Source organism: Salmo salar, chromosome 11 (genome assembly GCF_965601325.2).
Source record: "Salmo salar chromosome 11, fSalSal1, whole genome shotgun sequence".
Taxonomy (NCBI): domain Eukaryota; kingdom Metazoa; phylum Chordata; class Actinopteri; order Salmoniformes; family Salmonidae; genus Salmo; species Salmo salar.
In genome coordinates, this window is record NC_138301.1 from 21,047,479 (window position 1) to 21,061,113 (window position 13,635).

The 13,635-nt window shown below is 43.4% G+C and overlaps 1 protein-coding gene across 1 annotated transcript in view; it reads right to left on the reverse strand.

The window, feature by feature from the left end:
• Window positions 1-262: 262 nt before the first annotated feature.
• LOC106587330 (PH domain leucine-rich repeat-containing protein phosphatase 2) overlaps window positions 263-13,635 on the reverse strand; it is a 49,077-nt gene continuing 35,704 nt past the window's right edge. The window contains exons 14-19 of the mRNA XM_014175614.3: window positions 13,455-13,617; window positions 11,334-11,464; window positions 11,053-11,166; window positions 10,001-10,195; window positions 9,200-9,431; window positions 263-9,037 (exon numbers count right to left, since the gene is read on the reverse strand). Of these exons, the coding sequence (XP_014031089.2) occupies window positions 7,745-9,037; window positions 9,200-9,431; window positions 10,001-10,195; window positions 11,053-11,166; window positions 11,334-11,464; window positions 13,455-13,617 (2,128 nt within the window). The 3' untranslated portion in view covers window positions 263-7,744. The remainder of the gene's footprint in view (window positions 9,038-9,199; window positions 9,432-10,000; window positions 10,196-11,052; window positions 11,167-11,333; window positions 11,465-13,454; window positions 13,618-13,635) is intronic.

Below are 13,635 nucleotides of genomic sequence, written 5' to 3' on the forward strand. Positions count from 1 at the left end.
TCCTCATGAATATCTCCATCTTACCTTGTTGAAGTATAGTTATTGTTTGTGGTCTCTGTGGGACTGAAAACATACATCTGAGCAGAGCAAAGACTCTTGTTTTGCTATGTTTGCTTCCATTTGGTTCTGAAACAGTTTCTGTAATGCAGCTCAGAAACACCATGGATTTGCATCTGTGGATAGTGTCTGGCCAATGCTATCATCAGAAAGACAATCGAGGGGAACAGAAGGTAGGGAAATTAGAGAGAAACGCACCAAGACCGAGGTTTTTCACAGTATAAATCTTTATTGCTACTTGGCTGAAAGTTAATTAAAAATACAGCTTTTCTGCTCAAAACTAGTCATAGCAGCATCTCAAATGAAATAATAAACCATCGCCCACTGAAAATTTTAAGGAGTACAATTCTGGCTGACAAACAGCAAAAGTGCTCATGGTTAGTCCTTTCCTAAATGATAAAACAAGGTATCCTCTAAAACTAATTACATCAAATATTTAACAGAATAAAAATATTTGTAGCAGTTTTCTGCATGCTAAAATAAACAAAAATATTAGATATGCTCCAGATATTCAAAACAATGCCTTGGCTTACAAACATAATGTTAACATTTTGTAGAAAGTAATCACATATATGCACGCTATACATTTTATATTTATATGCATTTATATATGGCATGCTTCAGACATTAAATACATGAATTAGAATCTTAAATAAAAATACCATAATCTGCGGCGATATACTATAGAATCCCTGTATTCTAGATTCTGTAGTGGAGAAGGACCTATACATTTGCATGAAACAATGTACAAAAATAAACCTCAGCTTCTTGGCATTGAGAGAAAATATTCAAGCATCTCTAGAAAATAATGTACAGAAAGAAAGGTGAGATCAAATAATGTTTACTTTGGTCACATATTAAACAATTGAAACATCCTCAATATCAGATTCTTTCCAGAGTTCACCATAATCATTTAACAGAATGGAAATTCATTCTGTTAAATATAACAGCAACACATGCATGCACACATACATACTTTCTCACTCAGACCGCAATGACAAACAGGCAGCATGTTCTCCCTCTGAGAAGAGAAATAAAATCTATAACGTGTTTACAGAGAGTGGATTAAACGGAATCAGAAAAGCATTGACACCATAACCTACTTAAATATACACACACACACACACACACACACACACACACACACCACACACACACACACACTCCGCTGTATTTACATAGGATTATGGTGCACTCAGATCATGAACAGTCGTTGATCTCCTCTACTAAATAATTAAAGGGAATACTTTGCCATCATTGTGATGTCACCTTGATCTGTTACTCTGTGCCCCATCTTACTGTAGCCATACGTACGGTATGCATATATACGGGGACATTTATTCCTCTATCTAGGTTAATGACCTTCTCAATCAATATTGTTTCTAGCTCTTGTTAGTAGGAGTCAACTTTCTGGTTCTTTACAAAAACAAGGGAGAGTTGACTGTAAACAAAATAGCAAATAATAATTGGCTAAGGATTTGCAAATGCATGTTCTGAGATACGGAATGCATTTTTGGCTGCTAGAGCACGTAGCATGGGTGCATTTGGGACGCACAGAGCTTAGTAGTGTATTGCTGGTCCCCACTTGGCAAACTAGGGCCCAATTATGGAGCCTCTTGATCAACGTTTTTACATGGACCACTGCGTAGAAAGAGTTGACAAAAGGTCAAAACGCACACGATGGCAGAACACTGCACTTCACGATTCTCACACACATGAATACGCACACACAGACAAGAATGCTCAGTTATTACTCATTTCCATAGTTAAGAAAAAAGGATCCTCCTATTTCCAGGTCAGGTGTGTAACCTGTTAGTAATATATACAGGTGACACTTTGCATATTTGATGTGAGGGAATTCATGTTCATAATCATCTACATTGTGTAGTGTATTTGAAGTCCAACTTCCTGTTCATTAAGAGGATTATGAAAACTTTGAATTCTCTTGTTCCACCAACCACATCACAGACAATCACCTCTTCATACCGTTCTTATGTTCTCAACTTAAATGCCATATGAAAATGTCAGATGTGTGCAAGCTCAAATCTGTTTCTTTAGTCTGTCCTGAAATACTCTCTCTGTGCCCAGGGTGGAGGGCAAACCCACACCTGTGGTGCGTACATGCACCTGTGTTACCGCCTGAGGCACAGCAGGTGGCTTCCGTTAGCAAACAAAGCAATATTCAAAATGGCCTGCTTTCTGCCACTTATCATCCATAGAATGAGCCAGGATCTTTCACCCCACAACACTAGCTGCTGTTCCTCTCATGGAAGCAGAAGGACTCATTACAAAAAAAGCCTTAAGACTTGAACAAGGAAGAACAATGCCTATCTTTGTGCTAAAAGACAAACTTGCATCCACCAGAAAAAGCAGTTTTGTAATTCTCTCACACTTTACTTCAAATTATTAGCACTTCTATTGGATACTTTCTCTTAGAGAAGACATGATATGTTTGGCTGACAGAAGCCACAACAACGACAACTCAAGCCCTATGAGTTAATGTGCATTTTTGATAAATATCTCACATAATACTCAAATATCAATCTTTGAATATATTCATCTCCCTATGTACAAAGTGCTTTAAACAGTGTTTGATCCTTTGAAGAGCAGATTTTGTCCGAAGTAGGAACAAAATAAGTGAATAAAACTTACAGCTGAAGTCGGAAGTTTACATACACTTACGTTGAAGTCATTAAAACTAGTTTTTCAACCACTCCACAAATTTCTTGTTAACAAACTATAGCTTTGGAAAGTCAGTTAGGACATCTACTTTGTGCATGACACAAGTAATTATTCCAAAAATTGTTTACAGACAGATTATTTCACTTAATCACAGTTTCAGTGGGTCAGAAGTTTACATACACTAAGTTGACTGTGCCTTTAAACAGCTTGGAAAATTCCAGAAAATGATGTCATGGCTTTAGAAGCTTCGGATAGGCTAATTGACATCATTTGAGTCTATTGGAGGTGTACCTGTGGATGTATTTCAAGGCCTACTTTCAAACTCATTGCCTCTTTGCTTGACATCATGGGAAAATCAAAAGAAATCAGCCCAGACATCATGAATAGAATTGTAGACCTTCACAAGTCTGGTTCATCCTTGGGAGCAATTTCCAAATGCCTGAAGGTACCACGTTCATCTGTACAAACAATAGTACGCAAGTATAAACACCATGGGACCACGCAGCCGTCATACCGCTCAGGAAGGAGACGCGTTCTGTCTCCTAGAGATTAACGTACTTTGGTGCAAAAAGTGCAAATCAATCCCAGAACAACAGCAAAGGACCTTGTGAAGATGCTGGAGGAAACAGGTGCAAAAGTATCTATATCCACAGTTAAACGAGTCCTATATCGACATAACCTGAAAGGCTGCTCAGCAAGGAAGAAGCCACTGCTCCAAAACCGCCATAAAAAAGCCAGACTACGGTTTGCAACTGCACATGGGGACAAAGATCGTACTTTTTGGAGAAATGTCCTCTGGTCTGATGAAACAAAAATTTAACTGTTTGGGCATCATGACCATCGTTATGTTAGGAGGAAAAATGGGGAGGCTTGCAAGCCAGAGAACACCATCCCAACCGTGAAACACAGGGGTGGCAGCATCATGTTGTGGGGGTGCTTTGCTGCAGGAGGGACTGGTGCACTTCACAAAATAGATGGCCGCATGAGGAAGGAAAATTATGTGGATATATTGAAGCAACATCTCAAGACATCAGTCAAGAAGTTAAAGCTTGGTCGCAAATGTATCTTCCAAATGGACAATGACCCCAAGCATACTTCCAAAGTTGTGGCAAAATGGCTTAAGGACAACAAAGTCAAGGTATTGGAGTGGCCATCACAAAGCCCTGACCTCAATCAAATAGAACATTTGTGGGCAGAACTAAAAAAGTGTGGGCGAGCAAGGAGGCCTACAAACCTGACTCAGTTACACCAGCTCTGTCAGGAGGAATGGGCCAAAATTCACCCAACTTATTGTGGGAAGGCTACCTGAAACGTTTGAGTTAAACAATTTAAAGGCAATGTTACCAAATACTATTTGAGTGTATGCAAACTTCTGACCCACTGGGAATGTGATGAAAGAAATAAAAGCTGAAATAAATCATTCTCTCTACTATTATTCTGACATTTCACATTCTTAAAATAAAGTGGGGATCCTAACTGACCTAAGACAGGGAATTCTTACTAGGATTAAATGTCAGGAATTGTGAAAAACTGAGTTTAAATGCATTTGGCTAAGGTGTATGTAAACTTCCGACTTCAATTGTATGTAATACATCTCATATTATAAGCAAGCAGGCTTTAGAAAGGCAAATTCACCAATCATTCCAGTCTAGAACGTTAAGGATGTAGTAAATAGCCATTTCGAAGCCGCTGTGAGGTTTTTGAGCATCTAAAATAGTGCCAATTATATGAAACCTTTAGAATCCAATCCTTGTTCTACTGGCTTGAAACGTTGCCTTGCTCCCTCTGCAATTTGGAGAAAAGAATGCAAAGTATTGGCGTGTTATATGCTCCTGACCTTGCCATGTAAGGTCAAAGGGCAAAACCAGCTCCGCTAAAGGAAATAAAACCAACAGAAAAAGATAGTCACCGTCATCATTAGGACTGGCAGCGCTGCATTAAGGCTATGAGCAAGCATAGAGAGGGTTGTAGCTAGCTAAGCAGCTATGGTAAGTATTACAACCATGCCACTAGCCTTTTCACAGTGGCATCTAGGAACACGTCCCGGTCATTCTCTTGTCAGACCACAAGCCCTCTCTTACTAAGTCAGAAAGTTGTCCTCTCTAAAATGGGTTAGGGTTAGGCAGTTTGGCACAAAGGGGAAGGGGGGTAGATTTTGGTCTGCAGCTTTGTTATACCAATGATGAGTCAATTAGCAATATACTATCCTCTGACATTGCTGGAGCACAAGTGCAACTTTATAGAAATGTCATAATCACAGTCAAATGACCCATATTATGTGGATGCCTTTATTCAAAGCAATCTCCATGATGGACATATTTCACAATGTCTGCGCTAGATAAAAGCCAGGACCATACTGTGGACCACTCCATACGTCAGCAACACTAAAACCATTAGCAAATGCCCCAAATAAAGTCTGAACTCAAATTCGGATGCAAAACGAATGGCTTACACTCAATACTTTAGTTTTTTCACTCTTCTCAGGACACAAAAGTGCTTTGCTCATTGTGATGTCATCACTTCATTATCAAGTGAGTTGCATATGTAATGTCTAAGTTAATGTCTCATTGGCCCTATACATAAGAATACCTGTGTTTTTTGTTTTGTGTGTCAAAATACAGTTGATACTTTAACCCACATCTGCATCATGTCATCATCCCAGGACACAAATTTGAGATGGATGAGATCATTAGCTCTGGTGAGTTGATTTGTAGATAAGAGTATTGTATATTTTTGCTAACATTCCACAATAACGTAATCTGATAAACCCGTTTTCCTCATTGGTTGGATGGTATTAACCAAGGGTCCTCTGACAGCTTAGAAACATATGGAACAGACAAAGGCTTGTCTCCACACCGTGAAAGAGGTGTAAGATAACGTCCTGCTCAGCATTAGGTCAGGTGTCCTACATATATCTTGAAACGTTTGTTCCTTCACAATACCCCATCCAGTCATCCACCCACCTGTTAGATTGGTTTGGTGTTGGCACTCATGTGAGCTTCACACCACCCCTCTTACTCAAACCAGTCCTTATTGTCGCCAAGACACCAATGAGCTTTTCTTTTCTGCCAACAAAAACACACTGTGCTTGTTCTGAATCTGTTATACAGTAGGTGGTAGCGGTGGTACAGTACACTGATGATATTCACTGATATAGAACTAACATTTGAGGCAATTCATAGTTATCACCACCAGATGTCCCACAAACCCCTATTGAATCTGTCAGTAGATCTATGAGAATGAAATATCTAATTATTTCAATTATTTTTACTCTTTCCCTCACTGACTTAAAATGAAGAGCATCAACCAGCTATATCTATAGGCTCCAAAGGAATTATGCAAACTGCATGGCTAAAATAGACTTTCACAACATACATACTTTACATATACATGTAAAATAATATACATGTAACATCCTCATTTTAGTACACTACTCATGTATATTCTGTTCAGCTGACTGAGAAGCTAATGGAATGATGGGTCACTGGAGAGATTTTGCACAATTCCCTGGGTACAACAAACGTGAAACTAGAACAACTAAAGAAAAAGGGGCTACACACCTCACAGTGGACTCCTTAAATGATGGCACTCTAATAACGTGAAGAACTCATGTTGAAGAACATGTTTTTTCACCCATCATTTGTAAATGATTACTGTACAGCATTGTAGCGTCTGAGATATGAACACCGTGAACAATTGTTTCGTCTTCATTGTCACCATTCATGTTGCTCATAAAACATAATTAATATAACAACTTTTTCTGTTAAAATTTGCTGACCATGCACTGTCACGGATACAGTGTTAGAATAACGCTTTTGAAGCAGTATGTCATATTGGTTCTGTACAGGTGAGCAATGCACTATGTTATTTTGCGTTAGCCTTTTCTTGAGCGCTTGATGCTATTTTTGAACATTATTTTCTGTATTATTCCTCCCAGGAAGGCTTCAATGGTTTCCAAATGGATAGGCATCCTGATGCTAGGACTAGGCCAAGCAGGCCATGTGATTACACCGCTATGTGGTTCTGCACTATACTGCTCAGACTAAATGTGTATATAGATACTAACTGTATTTCCCATATAGAGGATTATGGTGTAGATAGAAAGGGTCACATCTTAGTTTTTTTTGTAAATAAAAATTCTGTTGTTTTCTTTTAATCGCCTGCTGTAATGTTCCTACCTGCCTCTAGCATACAGTCTGAATCCTTGTACCACAGAGTAAGGCCAGTCAGCCCAGTTTCCAGTCCTGCCAGCCATGTCGGCTGCCATTGTGCAGTCAACAGGTTAGAGAGGGAGATAAAGTAGGATATATATACAGACAGACAGAGAGAGAGCGAGCGCGAGAAGTGGCTGTACCATTGGTGGCCCCTGGAGGACGCTGTCACACAGTGATGTCCTATTCCAGGGTTAATAGTGATGCCCCCCCTCCTCCTCCCTCCATACACAGACAGGCAGGGAGGCAGGGACATCTGGGGCTGAGTCATCTACAGTAGGCACTTTTTCACCTTTTGGTCACAGGACTTGTCCCTGGGATCTAGGAGCCCCTGGAGCCCCCAGCAATGGAATGATAACACACTCAAATGGATTATTCTACCATTTCACTATTTGACCTTCCTTCCAAGTAAAGGGAAATGTTGCAAACAAGTTCTGCAGTCTAAAACACATGAGGTATTCTAGTTCAGGCTGGGGTATTTTGGCCTCCGGTGGCCCCCTTCTTTTCACAACCTATTTTCATGGTTGGTGACTTCAGTACCTGTTCAGCTCTGATACTCAGACAGTTCCACCAGGTTCATCAGACAGTTAGCTAAGCACCTCTCTACGTCTAATGTGACATAACACATTCATGTGTGAACAGTCAAGGCCCCACATGTCCATCTGGTCTTCATGACAGAGCTGAATGGAAACTTGAACTGGAATATCCCACCTGTGCCAGAGAGACCTCCTCTGCCCCCCTGGTATGGCACTATCACAGGACTACCACAGGGTGGCGCTGTGCTCTGGCCCCCTTTAGAGGACAGTATCATAGACTTCCTGTTGTAGGGCAGGGATAGGGTTGGGGGCGAGGTCCCGCTGGGGCAGCATGGGAGCAGGGGGGTGGGGGTGGTCCCACACAGGGTCTCTGATGGAGGGGGGTGTGAAAGGAGGTGGAGGTCCAGGGACCATAGGGCTCTGGCCCTTCAGCTGTTCCCTAACATCCTGCTCCAGACTGGGAGGCACTACCAGCTGGTCCTCGGGGTCCTGCTGGGCAGGGGCAGTGAAGTAACCCGACTTCTTCTTAGGGGCCTCCAGGGCTACCTCGATGAGGTTGTGGCTATCTTCCGGGGCCACCACGGAGCCATTGGAGAGCTTCTTCCCAAAGAGGCTGGAGGTGGAGGGGGACTTCTTCAGGTCAGAGATCTCTCTGCCACACACAGCCAGCAGGCAGCCGTTAGTGGCTGACACCACCACGCTGTTCTGACGACGCATCTTTCCGTTGGGGTAGTCCGAGCGTGTCTTGTCTAGGTTGTGGTCCTTGCGGCTCGCGGGGGGCCCAGAGCGAATCTGGAAAGCACAGCAGTGGATGTCCACCTCCACCTCCAGCTTGCTCCCGTTGGAGATGACCCCCTCTAGGGGAACCTCGTCATCACTGTCCAGCCCGTTGTCAGACTGGTTACTGGAGAAGGTGGCACAGGAGGGCTGGCGCTGGAACAGGACTGGGTGGGGCCCCCCTACCCCAGCTGAGCCAGGTCCCGCAGGGGCACAGAGCGTGGCTGCAGGGTGGAGGCTACAGCGCCTCTCAGGTCGGGCCGTGGGGCCAGTGGAGGGGTGCTCGTCAGAGGCCGTGGAGCCCGCCTCACTCCCCACCTCAGAGGCTGAAGTCTCGCTGTTGAATTCTGAGGCGATGCCACTGCTGGAGGAGGGCGTGGCCGGGTCCCCTGGGGGAGCAGTGACGGGGAGGGGTGTTGGAGGGGGTCCCCGGGGTTCAGTACCAGTACTGGCGTGAGGGGGCTCACAGGTACAGCTGTCCTCCCCGATGTGCAGGGACACCACCACCGCCTCCACATTGTCCCGGCAGCCATAGCTCTGGGCCAGCGTGCAGAGCTTCTTGGCAGCAGCGCGGGGGTCCCTCACGGCCTGCACGGTGCACACGGCCTCCTGGTAGGACACCCTCTCAAACAGCGCCCGGTTCCCCAGGATCAAGAACTCATCTTGGGAACACAGGCGCTCGGTGCGTACCCAGGGCTTGGGCAGCACCCAGGGAGACAGATAAGAGCATCCCAGCAGGCGAGAGCAGCATGTCACTCCACTCACCTTGTTATCCTGCAACACAATAACACAGGAGGGGACTCAGCTCTGCACTTTGAATACAAATGAATACCTCGGAGCATAAGGCATCACATCAAACGTTAACAAGTAGATGTTAATGAACACAAAGGCCCTCACAAAGACGTGCATTCACACACGCCTGACTACCCACAGTACCTCAGTGATGATCGCCTTGCTGAGTTTGACCCTGTCCATCTCTTCGGTGCTCTGCTCCAGGCTGAAGACCTTGGAGAGGGGCAAGGGCTGGCCGTCTCGACACAGCACCGCCTGGCAGCTGCCCACGTTGGCCACCGTCAGGCTGAAGTAGCTGCCCAGCTCCAACGGCTCGTGGTGGATGTAACAGAGCAGGGCAGATGCACCCAGCTTCTGACCAGCCATGCCCAGTTTCCTGCATCATACATCACAGAATACAACTATCAAAACATGCCCTGCAATTAGCTAGCTTCTTTGTTAAATAAACATTAAAAGTAGACCATTATGAATATTCATTATGTTGTTATTTGCATATGTTAGTTCCTAGCTAATTCAGTTGTGAATGAAGTCAATCAAATGTAAATGAACACGGAATAGTACAATTGTAGGTTTGTCTTCCCTAAGGGGCAACAGTAATTCATAGCAGGGGCGCAACTTTCAGTGGGGTCAGGGGGGGCGTGGGGGAACATGTCCCACCCACATTCTGAAGTTGCATTTTTGTCCCCCCCAGTTTTAGCATTGGAATGTGACACAAAACGAGGCAACGGTGTGCTTTAGGACCATGCGGACATCTCCGATCGGTGGGGTAGGTTGTTTATCTGACTGGATTTAAAAAAAAATTATAATAATGATGATGTCCACCCCACTTCCAAAACCAGAGTTACGCCCCTGATTCATAGGATACTGAAATGTGCCTACATTTTGCTTGTATTACAGTATTACAAGCAGAATGGGTGTGTGTCTGTGTATGCATGATGCTCATACCTGTGTGAGGTGAGGAAGGTGTTGCTCATGTACACACTGTCCACACTGGAATGCAGCAGCTCCTCCGACAGCACATCTCCCATGGTGCACTGCAGCAGACGAGGAACTTCCTCATTGCGATCTCCGTCGAAGACGCCATAGGCCGCCTCAACACTATCCCCAAAGCGGTCCACTGCCAACACAGACACACACAACCTGTCCCCAAGGAAGATAAAATACCGTTAGTATAGATATAAGATTAACACAAAAAGTGGAAACAAAATGTGTTTAAATTGTTTGTGTGTAAATCCCGTTATACAATCTTGCTCATAAGCATAGAATCTTCCTCAAATACAAGCCAAACAGGAATAACTCATCTATACTTGAACACAGTGAGACAGAGCCCTATTCCTACGGAGGCAGCAGGGGCTGAGTGTGACACCAAACACGGCCCCCTGTAACACTGTGGTAGTCATGACCCTGTGAGGACCTGTTAGGACAGGAGCCAGGCAAACTGGGATGATGCAATGATCAATGATCAATGATGCAGGGGACACTGCTTTATACCCGTTGTATCCACAGGAAGTATTAGGCTTCACCGCCTTCCCTACAATAAACAAGATCCACTGCCTAGGGGCCTAGATCCCAGCCCCAACGGACATTCACCCAGGCAGTGGAAGATGTGCTGGGGCTGTACAGTTAGATAACTAAGTAACTCCTCCATAGATGCATATTATAGCCCGGGTAGGGTTTAAAATAGGATCCCAGCCAAGAGGCAGAGCAGAAAAGAAACGGGCTGATATGGACTATGAGAAGCACATCCTCTTCTCAGACCATTTAATGTAGTGCTGCTCACAGTGATTCCCTGAAAGAGGAAATGCTTCTTAAAGGCGCTCTCTAAAACCACACGTGATCTCATAATCCCATTTATACCCTCTCATCAGAAGTTTGTCATAAATTAGGGCTTCACTCAGGAAAAATACACTTTGATGCTCTCTCACATACACGCTCACTCACTGTCTCAAAGTAACTCTCTCTCCCTCAACCCTTCTCCCTCCCTCCCTTCTGCTCACTTGTTCCTCTGTCCACTCATCTCAGAGTAGCCATGGTTCCACAGGGTGGAGGAGCCCAGGGAGTCCCCGGTGGTCATGGCTGGCTTCTGGTCCAGCTTCAGGGTGGTGATGTGACTGAGGAGAGAGAGACAAAGAGATGGGGGCATTACCTCACCACGCACTGGACCGAACCATAATTCACAGCGTAGCACAAGAATATGATTTATCTCATAGCTTATCCAAGTACACCAGCGGCCTGATACTTCGTTGTGCGGCGTGACACTGTGGTCTCTGTGTGTCACCTGAACAGGTTGAGTGTTTTGTGCTCCAGCAAGAGGCTGCTGTTGCCAGTCAGGTCCAGTTCATGCAGGGTGGACGTTAGAGAGTCTGGCAGTAGGATCTCAGTCAGCTCATTACAGCTCAAGTCCACCAGCTACACACACACACAGGGTGAAGGGAGCACACACACACACACACACACACACACACACACACACACACACACTTATACGTTATAACATTGTAATAAAGACATACACATCTAAAAGACATATGCATAAACAAAACACAAACTAGAGCTGACCCCATTTAGACGAATGGTTGATTGTTTGGTCGATAGCCTGTTGGTTGACCGAGATTTCTTTAGTCGAGCAGTGCACAAGACACCTGTCTGATTTGTGCCTGTCTCAGTGGACTAATCCATTGCGGAGGCCACGGGGATGGCACAGTCCATCACTCTAAGACATGTGATACTGAAATTGTATATGGTTATATTATGTAAAAAAATTATGCAACACTAATAAGTCTAATACTATTTTATAACAAATGCACTTTCTCCAGCTTTGGATACGGTCACTGTCCGCGGTTCTGAAACATAACCTTCAGTGCGCCGTAGAATTGACGCCTTTCCCTATGTTGCATAATAGCAAAGTTAACCTGCATATTGGGATTTAAAGCAATGCGGTGGAGCCAGCAGAAACAGATCTTGCCTTAGCCTAATTGTCTAAAAACAATTGAGGAGAGAGGAAACGCCAACTTAACTGTCAAATGTGCCTCGCTTTCTAAATCATCCATATATATCTACAGAAATAAGACAGATCCTGCTTCTGTTGGCTGTTTGAGTGATTATTTAATAGCCTAATGATTCCCTGAGCACCAAGCCTCATGCAACAGCAAAATGTCAGAAAGTATTTTCACAGATTTGGCTGTTTTAATCTTTGCTATGCTGTAATTTAAGCTTTACATTTTTGGGGGTGTTTGTACAGACTGGTATTACTTATAATGTATTTAGTGTTGTTTACACTGTTCCAAACAGGCAGAACAATTATATTGTAATCTAACAGAACTTGTTTGTCACACATAATATGCACCCAGCTCTCGCTCCTTTTCCTTGATCTCCTTACTGTTAGTATTACAATTATTATTATAATCATCATTATAATAATAAGTCATGTCGTTATCATTAGTGGTCTTGGTATAGTAGCCTTGTATAACCACCATCCACTGCTGTGCTTTCATACTCTGAAATGCAATCAAGCATTTCTGTTTTAAAATGAAATAACAAAGGGAGCTTTGAATAATTAGCCTAAACGATCAATAAACTGCAATTCACAAATGCATGCAACTGTTTTTAGTCTGCTGTAATAAAGGCTTTATATATTTATTTATTTATTTATTTTCGTTAGAACAGACTCTGATACACATATTTAGTGTTTTTTTACACTATTTCAAACATGTCAGAAAAAATTATAATATTATAATCTAACAGCAACTGTTTGGCACAAAACCAGTAAACATTAGCCTGTTTTGAGTTTATTTTTCACATCTTCCACATGCATTTTGCTGTCATGTGTTACTGTGTTCGAAATTTGTTATAACCAATTTATTGATGTGATTATGATAGGTTATAGGTCAGGCCCTATTGGTCACCTGCATGTGACGAATACATGTTTCAAGTAAAGAGAGCAAAGGTTGAGGGAATAGGGAATGTTTTCTTAAACAAATTACGGATTTCAGTAATCTAACTTCAGTAAGAAACAGGTAATGGCTGAAAGGACGTTGCTGCTTAAGCACGGACAGCGCAATAAACACTTGCCGTGGTGCCTGTTCGCTGCAGCAGGAAGGAGAGAGAGACAACGTGCACCAGTCACACAGGCTCTCGCTGTCATTTAATTTTAACACAGTGTGGCCATCGGGCTCTTTCTTGAGTCATCTTAATTATTTAATCAAACAGTGGCTTAAAGCATCAGACAAGCTCAGTGCATATGGTTGATTTTATTAGGGTGTGTATGTCTATATATGGAAGAATAAGTTTCAATATTTCAACCAATCGATTGGTCGAAAGAACAGGACAACTCTCAGTCAACCAATATTTATTTTAGTCGGGGACAGCCCTAATATAAACAGATATGAGTGAAAGTGACCTTGATCTCTGGCAGGTTGAGGATCTCGGGGAACACACTGATGTGGTTGGAGTGTGCTATGAGGGTGTGTAGCCTCTTACAGCTGGACACAGTGGAGGGGATGGTCTTCAGCTTGTTGCCACTCAGATTCAGCTCCTCCAGCAGCTCCAGTTTACTCAGTTTACTGCACACACAGAGCAGT